The sequence below is a fragment of the Nerophis lumbriciformis genome, linkage group LG26 (assembly GCF_033978685.3).
Source record: "Nerophis lumbriciformis linkage group LG26, RoL_Nlum_v2.1, whole genome shotgun sequence".
NCBI classification, from domain to species: Eukaryota; Metazoa; Chordata; class Actinopteri; order Syngnathiformes; family Syngnathidae; genus Nerophis; species Nerophis lumbriciformis.
Window position 1 is genome coordinate 20,532,384 of NC_084573.2, and position 16,800 is coordinate 20,549,183.

Here is a 16,800-nt window from a genome sequence, read left to right on the forward strand (position 1 = left end):
CTTACGGTAGTCAAAATTATGTCTATTTAAACAAATTTAGTTCGTATTTATGACCTAAATTAAGCATTTTCAAGCATAAGAATGACTAGCACATCTAAGGTACTGCACAACACATCATCATAACAACTTTCTGTATTTTTCCAGGTTAGTGGTTGTGTAGCAGTCTATACTACTGTACAGTACGGTGTTTTCCCACTGATGTTTGTGGCTGAGACAGTATAAAAATGTCATAAAATTTGCATCATTGACTATGGTGCATGTCTTTTTTTTTTTGAAAAGGCTAAAAATAAACTTAGCATATACGGTACTCAAAAACAAATCTGTGTTATCTTATGCTGGAGCCCATTGACAGGCCAATAAAGATGAATATTGTGATCATTTTAAACTTGCACTAATGTTTTAACAAATGACAGTTTTTCAAACAAAATTTAAATAAAATAGCAAATGCATTTTTGGTGACAGGCATATCGTCGCCAAACTCTGTGGAAACGAATATTGATGCTGACTTTGTACTGTTAGGCCACTCTGATGCTCAGCTACGGAAGCCTGTTGCTCAAATTTCAAAGTCTAATTTTAAAACGTAATCAATGTTGTGTGGCGCTCGATTCAACATACCGTATACAACCTGGAAGGCGAAGTGTTACCTTCCTGTCTCGCACCATCCATCCATCCACATACGTACGTACGTACGTACATATATATATATATATATATATATATATATATATATATATATATATATATATATATATATATATATATATATATATATATATATATATATATATATATATATATATATATATATATATATATATATATATATATATATATATATGTATATATATATATATGTATACATATATATATATATACATATATATATATATATATATATATATGTATACATATATATATATATATATACACATAAATATATACACATAAATACACATATATACACACATAAATACACATATATACATGTATGTGTATATATATATATATATATACATATACATACATATATATATATATATACATATACATACATATATACATATATATATATATACATATATATATATATATATATATACACACACACACACACATATATACACATATATATATACATACATACACACACACATATATATATATATATATATATACATACACACATATATACACATACACACACATATATATATATATATATATATATATATATATATATATTAATATATCCATCCATATATATTTATATATGTAAAAAAAAAAGTAAAAAAAAAATACATCTGATTCTTTTTTTCCCAATTCTTCACTTGTGGCATACCGTAAACAATGCAATATATCTAATGTCATTTTCTTGTTATCATGGCAAATATATTGTGTATATTGGTGTTATTTCATGCCTGGAATGCTTTCATTAATGTTAAAAAACATAAAAAAATTATTTGCAAAAATAACAAAAGATATTTTGAATTCTGTGGAAATTTACTTGTGGAACTAATTATCCGCAACGCTGCTGTTCGCCAAGAAGTCTTCAATAAAAGGTAAAAGGAATGTTTTCAACTGTGTATTTGGCATTGCTCTCTGCATGTACAACTACAAATATTGATAGTGTATTTTTGTTAATATTTTTGGGGTGGTATGGAACGTATTCATTGGATTTACATTATTTCTTGCTTGGGTTTTCTTATGATTAGTTTTTTGTCTGACCTTTTTGGGAAGGATTACAAAAAACAAACAGAGATTTGACTTGTTTTTTGTCATTTGGGTACAATTGTAGTAGTATTATTTTGTATTCTTCTCAGTGTGGCTCTAATACTCCTTCATAAAAAGCAGCACACCAGTAATTGTACACACTAAATAATTGGTGGCTGGTTTCCATGACAAAATTGAGGCATTATGGTGACTTACTGGCTAAATGTTTTTCGGTCGGTGGTCCAAGACTAAGAACGGGAAAAAACAAGAGGGTTTTGCCCACGATGAAACGTCAAAACTAAAAGAAACCTGCTCAATAAAATACTTCTGACAATCAGTGCTTCTCTCACATATACAGTATATGTACAAGTCGTGCAGTTAGTTGCTGTGAAATGAAAAAGACAAAAAAGCAGAGAGGCAATGAAAGTGTGCAGGCCGACACCAGGCTAGCCGTGAGTCCCGTGGCGATTTTCTCATATTCTCTGTACATCCTTTCCTCAGTAGGAGGAATACAAAAAAAAAAAAGAATATCTGTAGTGGTGTGTGGTTCACCACCAAGCATGATGACAAGAACATGAAAAACGGACCTTAATCCACTTGAAGGACTTCTTTTTTTTTGGCTGGCAGTGAGGCCCTGAGGGGAGGTGTGGAGCTGCCCGCCAGCTTCAGTGGGCCACACCCCCCGCTTCCGGGGTCGTATTCAAAGCGTGTTTTGCGGCTCCTCCGCCATACCTGCGATCGCTCCTCCGCCCGCTAGATGAACTTGAAGCATTTGGTCTTGTCGTGCGGCAAGCGGGTCTTGAACAGCACCGAGTCCACTCGAAACTGCGTGTAGAGCAGCGGCATGTAGCCGTACACTTTGACGAAGAAGTTGATGCACTTGTGGCGCTCGTGGAAATGCGAGTCGTCGTGCGACAGGGCCTGAGGGCAGCCGGGGCAGCGGAAAGTCCAACGAGACGTCACCTGAGGTGAAGGGAGAGATGTCCATTGGAAAGAAAATGTTTGCCGGCCAGCATTTCTCACAAATGTCAGCACAGGACATCTTTTCAAGAGATCATTTGATACAAAGGAAATTTGAATACAGTACAGGCCAAAAGTTTGGACACACCTTCTCCTCATTCAATGTGTTTTCTTTATTTTCATGACTATTTACATTGTAGATTGTCACTGAAGGCATCAAAACTACGAATGAACACATGTGGAGGTATGTACTTAACAAAAAAAGGTGAAATAACTTAAAACATGTTTTGTATTGTAGTTTTTTCAAAATAGCCACCCTTTGCTCTGATTACTGCATTGCACACTCTTGGCATTCTCTTGATGAGCTTCAAGAGGTAGTCACCTGAAATAGTTTTCACTTCACAGGTGTGCTTGAAGCTCATTGAGAGAATGCAGAGAGTGTGCAAAAAAGTAATCAGAGCAAAGGGTGGCTATTTTGAAGAAACTATAATATAAAACATGTTTTCAGTTATTTCACCTTTTTTTGTTAAGTACATAACTCCACGTGTTCATTCATTGTTTTGATGCCTTCAGTGACAATCTACAATGTAAATAGTCATGAAAATAAAGAAAACACAATGAATGAGAAGGCGTGTTTAGAGTAGGCTTGTCCCAATACCAATATTTTGTAAACAATAACAAAAACAACAAAGAATGTTGACAAAAAGTACTGATCTAACCACTGTACTATTGACCTGATACTACACCTGGTATTGTTACTGTCAATATTTGTATCGATCCGTCCACCTGTAGCTCAGCGGTTAGTATATCCTCCTAAGGTTTGTAGTGAAGCATGATTAGCTACTCCTTGTCCTCCAGTGATAATGAATCGGTCTATTTGCCGCCATGGAGACGAGGACTGCTGACTTAGAAGTAGCTTTGCACTGAGGAGGGGCGTTAGCCGCGAGCAAGAACGCTACAGTGGCCGTTCGGTTGTCGCTGTCAAATTTTGCGGGACTCAGCCTGAATGTGTCATCAGCATGCATTATCACGACTAGGGATATCCGATAATGGCTTTTTGACGATATCCGATAATCCGAAATTGTCCAACTCTTTAATTACCGATACCGATATCAACCGATACCGATATCAACCGATATATACAGTTGTGGAAATAACACATTATTATGCCTAATTTGGACAACCAGGTATGGTGAAGATAAGGTACTTTTAAAAAAAAATAAAAAAAAATAAAATAAGATAAATAAATTAAAAACATTTTCTTGAATAAAAAAGAAAGTAAAACAATATAAAAACAGTTACATAGAAACTAGTAATCAATGAAAAATAGTAAAATTAACTGTTAAAGGTTAGTACTATTAGTGGACCAGCAGCACGCACAATCATGTGTGCTTACGGACTGTATCCCTTGCAGACTGTATTGATATATATTGATATATAATGTAGGAACCAGAATATTAATAACAGAAAGAAACAACCCTTTTGTGTGAATGAGTGTAAATGGGGGAGGGAGGTTTTTGGGGTTGGTGCACAAATTGTAAGTGTATCTTGTGTTTTTTATGTTGATTTAATAAAAAAAAAACAAAACAAAAAAAACAAATAAAAAAACGATACTGATATCAAAACCGATACCGATAATTTCCGATATTACATTTTAATGCATTTATCGGCCGATAATATCGGCAGGCCGATATTATCGGACATCTCTAATCACGACATAACAATATTATTAAAAGCGCTTCCATTGGCCAAATGTATATAATTTATATCGTCTTTATCACGCAATCCTAGTTTGACAGAGATAATATTTGTTGCGGTTACAGTCTACTTGCATGAGGGCCTAGTGTGGCAGTGACAAATAGAAGTGGGGGAAATCGATTTTTAGATGCATTGCAATTTGGACATGGACGATCATAAAATCGATTAGTAAACGTCAATAATCGGTTTATTTATCGTAAATAAAGTATTGCAGACAGTTTTAAAATTTGTCTGACCGCAGCGAGCCAACTTATTGAGAGATCCGACTAGCTCCTTTATTTTAGGGCACTTCTGTTCCAGTTTTGCACACCATCCATCCATCCATCCATTTTCTACCGCTTATTCCCTTCGGGGGCGCTGGAGCCTATTTGCACACATTTCTATTAATTTAACATATGTGGGAATGAATGAAGGAGGGACAGGGGTTAGTGCAGTGGTTCTTAACCTTGTTGGAGGTACCGAACCCCACCAGTTTCATATGCGCATTCAACGAACCAGTCTTTAGTGAAAAAATATATATATATACCTGTATATTTTTCAAATTCAAGACAAAGTTATATGTTTTTTTACTGGTGCACAAAATGAAGTGTCCATGAACATCACCTTGTTCAAAGAACAAACCCAACACAGTGCATGAACTCACAACAAAATACACACCTGCAAATCAGTGTGACTTCTACTGTTGCTTTTGAGAGACCAGTTTAGATATGTGTGGCTTCACCTTGGCAAGTGTCACTCTCATGTCATTTTCACAGCAGAGTCTGTTCCTTTTCTTCGTTTTTATGTCCAGCATCCTTGAAAAGGATTGCTCGCAAATAGGGATGTCCGATAATGGCTTTTGGCCGATATCCGTTATTGTCCAACTCTTTAATTACCGATACCAACCGACACCGATATATGCAGTTGTGGAATTAACACATTATTATGCCTAATTTGGACAACCAGGTATGGTGAAGATAAGGTACTTTAAAAAAAAAATAAAAAATAAAAAAAATAAGATAAATAAATTTAAAACATTTTCTTGAATAAAAAAGAAAGTAAAACAATGTAAAAACAGTTACATGGAAACTAGTAATTAATGAAAATTAGTAAAATTAACGGTTAAAGGTTAGTACTATTAGTGGATCAGCAGCACGCACAATCATGTGTGCTTACGGACTGTATCCCTTGCAGACTGTATTGATATATATTGATATATAATGTAGGAACCAGAATATTAATAACAGAAAGAAACAACCCTTTTGTGTGAATGAGTGTTAATTGTAAGTGTATCTTGTGTTTTTATGTTGATTTTATAAAAAACAACAACAAAACCCCCCCCCCCAAAAAACGATACAGATAAAAAAAAAAACGATACCGATAATTTCCGATATTACATTTTAACGCATTTATCGGCCGATAATATCGGCAGGCCGATATTATCGGACATCTCTACTCGCAAAGATATGTTGTAACAAAAGGTATAAAAAATTCCAGGGCTAAACTAATAACTGGATACTGTACTTTTCCATTTGTTGACACCAAAATGTTGAGAGCGTTGTTCTGAAGAGTTTCTGTTGAACCTGGCTCTGCTGAATTTCAATGATTTCGTCGAGGTATTCATCATTGACATTTGCTGTCTCAACAGCAAACGTGAACGGCTGTCTCACCCATGCCGGATATGACTCTCTTGTAGGGAAATATCCGTCGAGAGACTTTGCAAGCTCATCTAAGTGCGGACGACACATCTCGTCGCTCACATGTGCTCCACTGAATGCTCAAGGAGTTTTTGTGTTTGCTCACGCATATGGAAAAATAGAGGGAACATTGTTTGGGGGTATTCATAATACGCCGATAGGGAGAAGCTTTATTTACACGATGAGTCAGGTGTGTCTTGACTTCCGCGGTGGAGAGCTCCGCCGAACCCCTGAGGCTGACTCACCGAACCCCTAGGGTTCGATCGAACCCAGGTTAAGAACCACTGGGTTAGTGCATGTGCCTCACAATACGAAAGTCCTGAGTTCAATCCCGGGCTCGGGATCTTTCTGTGTGGAGTTTGCGTGTTCTCCCCGTGACTGCGTGGGTTCCCTCCGGGTACTCCGGCTTCCTCCCACCTCCAAAGATATGCACCTGGGGATAGGTTGATTGGCAACACTAAATTGGCCCTAGCAATGTTCCCTCTAATTGTTCATGTGTGTGAGCAAACGCACAAACACTCTGAGCATTCAGTGGAATACAGACGTGCACACTGTGGTCATACCAGCAGCACATTTGTCTCAAACCTGACATAACAATTTAAATGTCTTATTATTATAATCAAGTGACTAGTCAATTTCAAGAGATTATTTTCTAATAGATGTGATTTGGCCCACTTAGATATTGTTTTTTTTTAATCAGCTAGTATTTTATGCCTGGGTGGGGGTCCTGCTTTGGAAAGATTGTGTACCCCTTTCAGAGATCACATTTAGTTCCCCTTAAAACATTCATATGTTGCATGAGATGAAGTGTTTATTAACTTTCTGTTCGTAAAATACATATTTTTATTAGCAATTATGTAGTCCTGTAACATCATTTCATGATTAATATCCAAAAAATAACATTCTTAACAAATGACAGTAGAATAAGCACACTGATTAGGGAGTCATAGTAAAACGACCTGAAATTTACACTTTACGTGTAGTGTTGGAGTTGTCCAACTTTTTGTGTGGCCATAAACACACCAGTGGCTAATTGCCATAGTGTATGTGTTAGTGCAGGTGAGAGAGAGAGCAAGCGGCTGCTGTTGATATAACAGATGACAAAGAATTGCTTTTGGCTTGGTTTGTACGGTAGACAACGACCAGTTTTGCTGGATTAAAGTATTTTACACATTGTTTTGGTGTGGTTATGGCCGACAAACAATTTCGCTAAATAAAGGGACCGTTGGAATTCCTGTCCTCCTTTAAGTGTCTCCACAGACGTTACAATAATTTAAGTGTTGACAAACATTGTTTTATCTGTTGTGGCCGCCTTTCGTCGCCTGTTACTCACAGTTGCATTGCAAAATCATACAAAACAAACGATTTGTTTATTTTGTTTAGAGTGGGATTTGATTTTTTGCGTGGCATAGATTTGCTGTGCGCAGAGGACACGTGAGCAGTGCGCAATTGCGCAGGTGCGCACCTTAGAGGGAACGTTGGGCCCTAGTGTGTGAATGTGAGTGTGAATGTTGTCTGTCTATCTGTATTGGCCCTGTGATGAGGTGGCGACTTGTCCAGGGTGTACCCCGCCTTGCGCCCGAAAGCAGCTGAGATAGGCTCCAGCAACCCCCGTGACTCCAAAAGGGACAAGCGGTAGAAAATGGATGGAAGGATGGGAATGAATTTAACTGTTTTTTTTATTACAAATGCACTGTTTTTTTTAAGTTGCAAGTGATAAACGCTTTTTTTAGTGAAACGAAAAGAAATGTAAAACTGCATCAATATACATAAATGAAAGATGCATCAATAATTGATTTTTAATCGTAATCGAATCGTGAGGTGCCCAAAGATTCCCACCTCTAGCGACAAAGCAGATGAAGCTGCTCCTACACGTTCAACATGTGCTCCTCTGTGTGTAATTCTAGTTCATCCTTGTGAATAGTCATTTCTGCTCCAGTTGTAATAAGCAATAATTCCACCCACAGGACGTGAGAGGAACATTATCGACCACATCCTACAACTGGGATCAACCGTTTTTAAAACCGTTGACAGCGTAAATTGGCCATCGTCCATGTACTGGTCTGACTTACAAGAGCCACAAAGTTATAAAGGGATCTCTCCTTTGAAACGCCCTAAATCAAAACAACTTTTTGGCCCCAATGGCTTCCCTCCCACATTTCATTTAAAAAAAAAAAAAAAAAAGGACATTGTGAGTTTTCGATACTGTGAGGAATATTAGATGTGTCAGTCTGAGTAATGGTGAAATGATGAGGACGGTGATATAACACAGAGCCTTTGGGAGGGGGATAAACGCCTTACTGATGCTGAGTACAACTGCACTGACCTTGATAGGCGGTTTGCGGGTGATGTGCGAGACAAGGAAGTTCATGGCGATGTCCTCACAGTTGATGTACTCGTCCACCATGTCCCTGATGGCCTGGGGCATCACGTATGAGTACAGGTAGGCGTAGTACTACGGGGAACATGCAATTGATTAATCATCGAGGGACGTCTCAGGCGTGGGTGCCGAAGGGGTGCAGACCTTGTGGAAGAACGCTGCTCCTGTCAGCACCATGGAGAGCTCGCAGGAGTAGTTGGAGTTGTAGAGCCAGGACTGATGGTTGACGTCCCAGGCGTGATACCTCCCAGGGAACCCCACGATACGATCCCTGGCCTCTCGCCACACTCTGAGATGAGGAAGACAACAGGAGTGTTAGTGGAGAGGGGAAAACGACTGGCCCTGGGAGTTTGTTTTTCTTCAGTGCGTTTGTTCATGCCTTGTTCCTCGTCAGACAAATTGAATCAGACATTCTGTTGTACTCGTGAGACATAATTACAACAGACAGATGCTAATCGTCACACCATAGTCCCCACAATGTGTTGAAACCACGCACGCACACAAATATTTAATGCTTGCAGTGCGTTCCTGTGAGATCACTTGGCAGTCAGAGGCTACAAATTGTTCCTCTCTTGGGCTAGAGAGGAGCTGAGGGAACATTCCAAAGTAATTCTGGAGCACTTTAGAGTAATTCCTGTCCCAGCGCACGCACGCGCACACGCGCACGCGCACGCGCACGCGCACGCGCACACGCACACACGCACACACGCACACACGCACACACGCACACACGCACACACGCACACACGCACACACGCACACACGCACACACACACACACACACACACACACACACACACACACACACGCGCATGCAAACAAACGGTACATGCCCGAACAAGCTGTAATGTGTGCGGTTTGCACAGACATATCTTAGAAGGGGGACAAGTGATTGTTTAACCTCTCACTTCTAGTGAACAAGAAATGTAAGAAGCAGAAATATTTGTCTTTTTTTTTTTTCTACTTCTGTACGAGTTTATCACTTCTATCGGACTGCTCGTTTTCTGGAATGTGATCCTTCCGCCTTCTGAAGTTTCCTGCGTTTATCTGTAACATTCTTACTTTGGCACATACCACAGGCATTTAATTGTAGGGATTAGAGTTTCAAATCAGTATTTGCTGAGAAGACAAGGCCTGATCAACTAAAGACTTACATGTAAATATTGCCCTTGACTGCCAAGATACCTGTGGTGGTGCGGGTGTGGTTATGGGATTGGTCACCATGACATCATCAACTAATTTGCTGTGATATGATTTTCTTTAAAACGGCTCAAAAAATGTATACAACATAAAAAAAACAAATATTTTATTATTAATTAATATTAACATATACGTTTTGTCATATTTTCCATGGTTGCTGTTTTTTGTACAATGTATTTTGTTGAGATTTTTTCAAGTGTTTATAGACTTTTGATGACTTTTTAAAATAAAAAACAACTAGCAACAAATCCAGCATCTTCTTCTGGTGTTATTATGGACTGTACTCATGTTAAGAGACTCCTAACTTCTGTCCCTTGATGTCACCGATGCTTCGCGCTGTTGCTCCAGTTGGACTTTCACTGCTTAAAAGCCACCACTGTCCTCTTAACATTTGCACATTTTGTAGACGGCTGTCCGCGGGTATATCTGCGATATATTAAAATTACATCCACATTGCAGGCTTGCTGACAACACTCCAGACGGACACAATGTTGTGAGTTTTGTTTACATCCGGTTTTCGGCAGCGTGGTTTTAGTCTTTTTCAGTGGTCAAGTTTTTTGGTACATCACTTGTCATTAGTGCACAAATAATTGGAATCAGAATCAGATTGCCCATGATAGTAGGAGGAGGAGATGTGATTAAAATCATTTAGTACTTGTTTATCAAGCTCGCTTATCAAGCATGAAATTGTTTTGCGACCGCTGTTTTGCTTTAATAAGTTGCACGTTTGAAATGTTTTTGCAAACTTGCGTCGCGGTCAGAAGAAGACAATCAGTGGAATAAGACAGACAAAGGAGAGATGCTCTTTTGTGCTTGTGTCAACAATATATATATATATATATATATATATATATATATATATATATATATAACTGAATTTGTTTTAATCCGTCCCTAAATCATCCAGCAGCTATGCCATCAAAGGAAGTTGCTGAATAGACCATGTTTAATATTTTTATTTCTGACTGTCCAAACATATTGACACACACACGCACCCACACCCACACGTACGACAGAGGATTTTCTGTCCATCGTGTGTCTGTGCAGCGCGAGCACTCCTCTCTCACAGGTGTGTGTGGAACTGTGTCAGTTTGTAAATACAATTCAAAACAGTGCTCGTAAAACGGTGATGAGTGTTGATAAATCACATACCGTGTGCTGTATATTTGCATTTTCTTCGACCAGTATTGTGGCCGTTTTGATGATCAGCATATATTTTGCAAATTAATGAAGACATATACCCAAAATGGATTGCACTCATTCTGCTCACCTAACAAACACAATCTATTTTGCACATGCTTAGTAGATCAGCTTTGTGTGTGCTATCAAGTTTGCACCTGTTTTAGGACACGCAAAACCTTTAGTAAATCAGGCCCGGAATGTCATGCAAAATATCACCATCACAGACCTGAACCCAAACATGATCTCATCATGACGCAGATGGGCGTCGTCATCTATCGAGAGGATGGCCTCAGTCTCTACGACGTCCCAGGGAAGGAAGCGATTATTGAGACTGTTCTTCTCTGTGCGGACAACCTGACAGGGGAGAAAAATGGCTTTTAATTATTTGACTTTCCCCACATCTACTGCCCTGTTTATTGCACCGCATTCTTATTGCGTTTGAAGTTTTTATTAAGTATTTATTGATGCACTGTGTCACGTAACTTGAATTTTCACTTTTATCTTAGAAGATAGATTGTTCCAGTCAAGAACATCTGGCTTCATTTTTTGAACAGTTATTTAGAAGCAGCCTTCTGATCCCTTTAAGTAAAGCTGTGGTGAATTTGAGCTCCAGCGAGGCAGTAATCCAGACAGCTATACATGCAGTGTATTCCAGTAAACTTTGTATCAACTCTGACAAATCAGATACATTAGGTATTCTGTGTTAAACAACAATACACTAGTGAATGCTTAGCAAACTGGAGCACAGGACTGAATGTGTGTTGTCTAAGTCCTGCACAGTTCAGTTTTAGGTTCATTAGTAGGACACTAGGAGCCTTTACTCTTAACTCTTTTATCTCAAACTCTTTGTCTCATCATATGTCCATTTGATCCTTTATGTATGAAACCCTTAGCAATACAGAGGAGCCGAGAAAGTCCAATGTCCCAAAAGTTCGAATATAATTTTCAATGCGCGATTTCATGAGAGACATTGGTAATTCTTGAGAGACTTAGGTTTGTGATCTTTTGTATTTTGTGACAGTGCCACAAAACGATACCAGAGATGACAAAGAGGAAACTGTGGCGATAACCACTAAAACAGCAATGGAGCTTACTGCAACATATGAAAAGCAGTGGCTGATTAAAAACCTTCCATTTTGTGCCATTCAGAGAGAGGTGAGTACCGTATTTTTTGGACTATAAGTCGCAGTTTTTTTCATAGTTTGGCCGGGGGTGCCACTTATACTTAGGAGCGACTTATGTGTGAAATTATTAACACATTACCATAAAATATCAAATAATATTATTTAGCTCATTCACGTAAGAGACTAGACGTTTAAGATTTCATGGGATTTAGCGATTAGGAGTGACATTGTTTGGTAAATGTATAGCATGTTCTGTATGTTATAGTTATTTGAATGACTCTTACCATAATATGTTACGTTAACATACCAGGCACGTTCTCAGTTGGTTATTTATGAGTCATATATCCATCCATCCATCCATTTTCTACCGCTTATTCCCTTTTGGGGTCGCGGGGGGCGCTGGAGCCTATCTCAGCTACAATCGGGCGGAAGGCGGGGTACACCCTGGACAAGTCGCCACCTCATCGCAGGGCCAACACAGATAGACAGACAACATTCACACTCACACACTAGGGCCAATTTAGTGTACACTTATTCAGCCTGTTGTTCACTATTCTTTATTGATTTTAAATTGCCTTTCAAATGTCTATTCTTGGTGTTGAGTTTTATCAAATAAATTTCCCCCAAAAATGCGACTTATATATGTTTTTTCCTTCTTTATTATGCATTTTCGGCAGGTGCGACTTATACTCCGGTGCGACTTATACTCCGAAAAATACGGTAGTTTTATTTATTTATGGTGGTTAACATCTCTTTATACTAGGGATGTACTGATCGATCGGCCACCGATCAGTATTGGACGATTTTCATTGAAAGTATGTGCGTATTGCCGATTAAAAACACTGATCCCTTCTGGCTTACAGTATATTTATTTTTAGCCCCCCGGCTGACAAACAAGCAGCTAATTGTGTGTCTCTAAACACAGTGTGATTGCGATTCCCGAAATTAATAATAATCACTTCTATTACAGCATAAAAACTTAAGTATCTATTGAGAATGAGGCTAAACATGTTACACACAGAGCAAACCTGTAAAAGGAATGCTAATATCTAAGTTAGCTTGAATCAACACCAAAACATAAGTACATTTGGAACCACGTTACAGCAGAAAGTAAGCAGCTATTAACAGAAAAATTAACCATCCATAAAATGGTGGCGTCGATACCGAGGGTAGCATCAGTACATGATCATTGCTAGAGTGATTACAAAAACATTATTTTTTTTCTCAAAATCCATCCATCCATCCATTTTCTACCGCTTATTCCCTTTGGGGTCGCGGGGGGCGCTGGAGCCTATCTCAGCTACAATCGGGCGGAAGGCGGGGTACACCCTGGACAAGTCGCCACCTCATCGCAGGGCCAACACAGATAGACAGACAACATTCACACTCACATCCACACACTAGGGCCAATTTAGTGTTGCCAATCAACTTATCCCCAGGTGCATGTCTTTGGAGGTGGGAGGAAGCCGGAGTACCCGGAGGGAACCCACGCAGTCACGGGGAGAACATGCAAACTCCACACAGAAAGATCCCGAGCCCGGGATTGAACCCAAGACTACTCAGGACCTTCGTATTGTGAGGCAGATGCACTAACCCCTCTGCCACCGTGAATTTAGTATTTAGTATTTTTTTTCTCAAAATCACTTTTTGTTAATGTTTACAAATTCAGGGAATAATTTCCTGGACAAAAGAGGACTTTGAAGGCAAAGCCACAAGGATTAAATTAAGCAGTTTTTGCTTCTATTTAGTTATTGTGTACTAGTGACTTTGTTTTGATCAAATAATTGTGTATAATAAAAGAGAATAAGGAACTATTGGCTAGATAGGTGTTTAGTTTGAATCAACAGTACAGGTAATCGATTTTAAGACCGATTCATTCGAAGCTATGTTTATTTGTAGACTGAAACTTACCACAATGGGTAGCCCAATGTCAGGCCACAGCAGGTCATCTGAAGGAGGTTTGGGGGAATTCCACACCACCACCACCTTGTTGAGGTATGGCAGTCCGTTCAACCTCTCCAAAGAGTTCATCAGCACTTCTTCACGCTCATATGTCAACATGACCACAGTGAATTGTTCTCTGGGAACATTCCCTCCTAAAGCTGCCTGGAACTCCTTCCCGGATCCTCCAGTACCGCCACCGATGGGCCTGAAACCAGTACCCGAACCAAGGAATTTAGCTTCAGAGGGCAGAACGGGGTCCAGAGGAGTGTGGGGAAACAAATGAAAAGGGCCGGGAGCACTGTTCCATGTTCGGTAGATGTCCACGGCGGTGTAGGTGAAGTTGCGGAGAAAGCGAGGAGAAGCGTAGGGTGGCTCCGTTTCTACAGGTCCTAAATCAAGATCGCCATTGTCTGCAAGGTTGGCATCAGTCCCAGCAAGTTTACCCGCTTTGTGGGGGATCTCTTGTGCTGGCTCCTCATTTATGGGTGCAGCAGGAACCTGGATCCTTGTACGAATGCTAGCCAGGATAGTATTAAGTATGTTCTCTGAGGTGGAGAAGTAGGTCTCCCACAGAAAGCGTCCCTGTCGTCTCATAGCTAACATATCATTGTCTGATAGGCTCCGCAGCAGGAAGTGTAACTCTGTCACACGAGGCTTGGGCACCATAATGGCTGCTTCGCTCCATCGAATAAACTGGTGATAGGGTAGTTTAGAGTGGTCCCCTAGCACTACGGGGATGGCCCCTACCTCTAAAGCTTCAAAAAGCCTCATTCCACAGCCTGCTGAGGCTACCAGCTGACCATCGCCCGGTGCAATCACCAAAGCAAAAGTAGATGTCTTCAGTACCTCTAGTCTGTCTTCTCGCTCCCCACAAAGAGACCATTCAGTTGGCAAACTGGGCTTAGGGATTTTACAGGTGAACTCTATAAGCACCTGGTCTAAATGGCTATCCTGTACTGCTTTTAAGGTGCCGATGATACGATCGTCGTAGTCAGCTGGTGGATCTCCTTCCATCTCTTCCTCAAACGACTGAGGATGAGTTTCCTGCAAGCGGCTCCTCAGTGACTCTACCCTCTCTCCTTGGAATGTGAAGAGATATTTTCTTTTCACTGGTACCTGATGAGGCACTTCCAAAAAGTTGGGTTCCGAGAGGGCATGCACCAGTGGGGACACAACCAAGTCGAAGCCTTCACGGTACTGCTGCTCCAGGTAAGTGGACTGAGCAACTGATGCCCGCCCTGTGCTTACATTATACAAGAAATTCTGTATTGTGGACTTTCTTGAAAGATGCACAAGTACATGATTGTGCCCATCTGATCTCCAGTAAGGAAGAGCTTTTAGTTGTTTCTCTAAATCTAGAGGATTAGGAGGTGGGGATGTGGGAGACTCCTGTAGCTCTCCAACCAGCACCAAATACAGACAGGCAATGGTGGGGTTATCTGTTACATAAATATTGCTCTTGACAGACACTGCAAAAGCCTGCTTAACCAGTGGGTCAATATGCTCCCCCCATGGATAGGACCCCACATCATACACATACACAGGAAATCCAGATGTGAGGGGGCAGCGGGCATAGTCGAAACAGGTGTGTAGGCGGCAAGAGCGGGCGGATTTCGGTGGTGGGAGTCCTGGGTCTTCTTTGTCAGGAAGCAACCTGACAGGCAGAGAAAGCTTCGGCTGATTCTGGGCCATTAGTTCTTTATAGGAATGCTCTGTCTGGCTGATGACATTCTTCAGTTGCAGGAGATCCTGCTTGGCACTGTCAATGCTGCGCTTGCAAGCCTCAATGCGCAGGTTGAGCCTGGCGATCTCGCCGTTGAGCTCCTGCCGCTTGGCCTCCAGCTGTAGCAGCTCTTCACTGACAGACTCACGTATGCGGCACAGGTCTTGCACGTGTTTGGCCTCGCACAATTCGCCACCGGGCCGGGGCCCGAAGATACGCTTATCTGGACTCCCAGCTTCATCGATGGTCGTGAGGTAGTAGTGAGCAATGAGCGGGAAGAAAACCAGGATAAAGAAGAGCATGAAACTGAGCCAGGTAAGACGCACACGCCTTAACACCCAAGGCTGCCCACCGGCTCCAAGTCCGCCACCGTTCCGCTGCATTTTTTCTTTTACTTTCTTACTCCTAGTTTTACCAAAGAATCAATTATATCTTCTGCAGCAGCCATGATTCGACCTTGTCGGGCAGGTGGATGGATACTATATCATGAAAGCTGGGTTCAAGCCTCCTCTTTTGGGCCTGTTGGCATGGACTAAGAACCCAGCTTCACCTGTAAATTAATATGTACCCAACCGTTTGATACCTGAAACAAGCTAAGGCCATTTCTATCATGTGGTGTTCCAAATCAAGTGAGGAAACCGTTCTTTTTTTGATGAGGGGTTCCCCTCAATGGGTGATATGGGGTAGGCATGGCACCTCAAAGATGTGCTAAACAAGGTGGTCCACTTGCTTTTATCCAGCGTGTAACCATTTTCTGAAGCCTATTTTGAGAGTCCCCTGGAAGATGGTCCAGGAAAACCTGAAAGAGAACAGAAAATGACAGATGAGTGGTGGCTTAAGTTGTTTCTTGAGTACAAGAGCTTAATTTCATGTATCAGTCTGGATGTTTATCAAACCACATGCCAAAATAGCAAAAATATATCGGAATCTACCCATGTAGATTCAATCTCATACAATTTTCACTGGATTAAAATAGGAAAAGGAAGCCAGCTGTTCCTTCCACAGCTGACCTCAACCCATCAGTCTCATGTCATGTTCACTCTGTCAGGAGCTGTTTGGCGGGGAAATGTTAGTTAAACAAGACCCCAAGGGCTGTATATTTTTTTTCTAACACGCAAATGGTTCAACAGCAAAATCAGACAT

General features: G+C 40.4%; 1 protein-coding gene across 2 annotated transcripts in view; it reads right to left on the minus strand.

Annotated features, from left to right (window-relative positions):
• The window catches only part of extl3 (exostosin-like glycosyltransferase 3), an 81,016-nt gene that overhangs the window by 10,184 nt on the left and 54,032 nt on the right, over positions 1-16,800 (minus strand). The window contains exons 2-6 of one of the 2 annotated variants that reach the window (XR_009817939.2): positions 13,902-16,456; positions 11,093-11,220; positions 8,629-8,773; positions 8,431-8,559; positions 2,443-2,673 (exon numbers count right to left, since the gene is read on the minus strand). Coding sequence is in view for 1 of the 2 variants with exons in the window: in XM_061987230.2 (XP_061843214.2) it covers positions 2,464-2,673; positions 8,431-8,559; positions 8,629-8,773; positions 11,093-11,220; positions 13,902-16,040 (2,751 nt within the window). In the remaining variant the exon portion in view is untranslated. Of the gene's footprint in view, positions 1-1,257; positions 2,674-8,430; positions 8,560-8,628; positions 8,774-11,092; positions 11,221-13,901; positions 16,457-16,800 lie in introns of those variants that run through there. The other variant, XM_061987230.2, reaches the window with a different exon arrangement.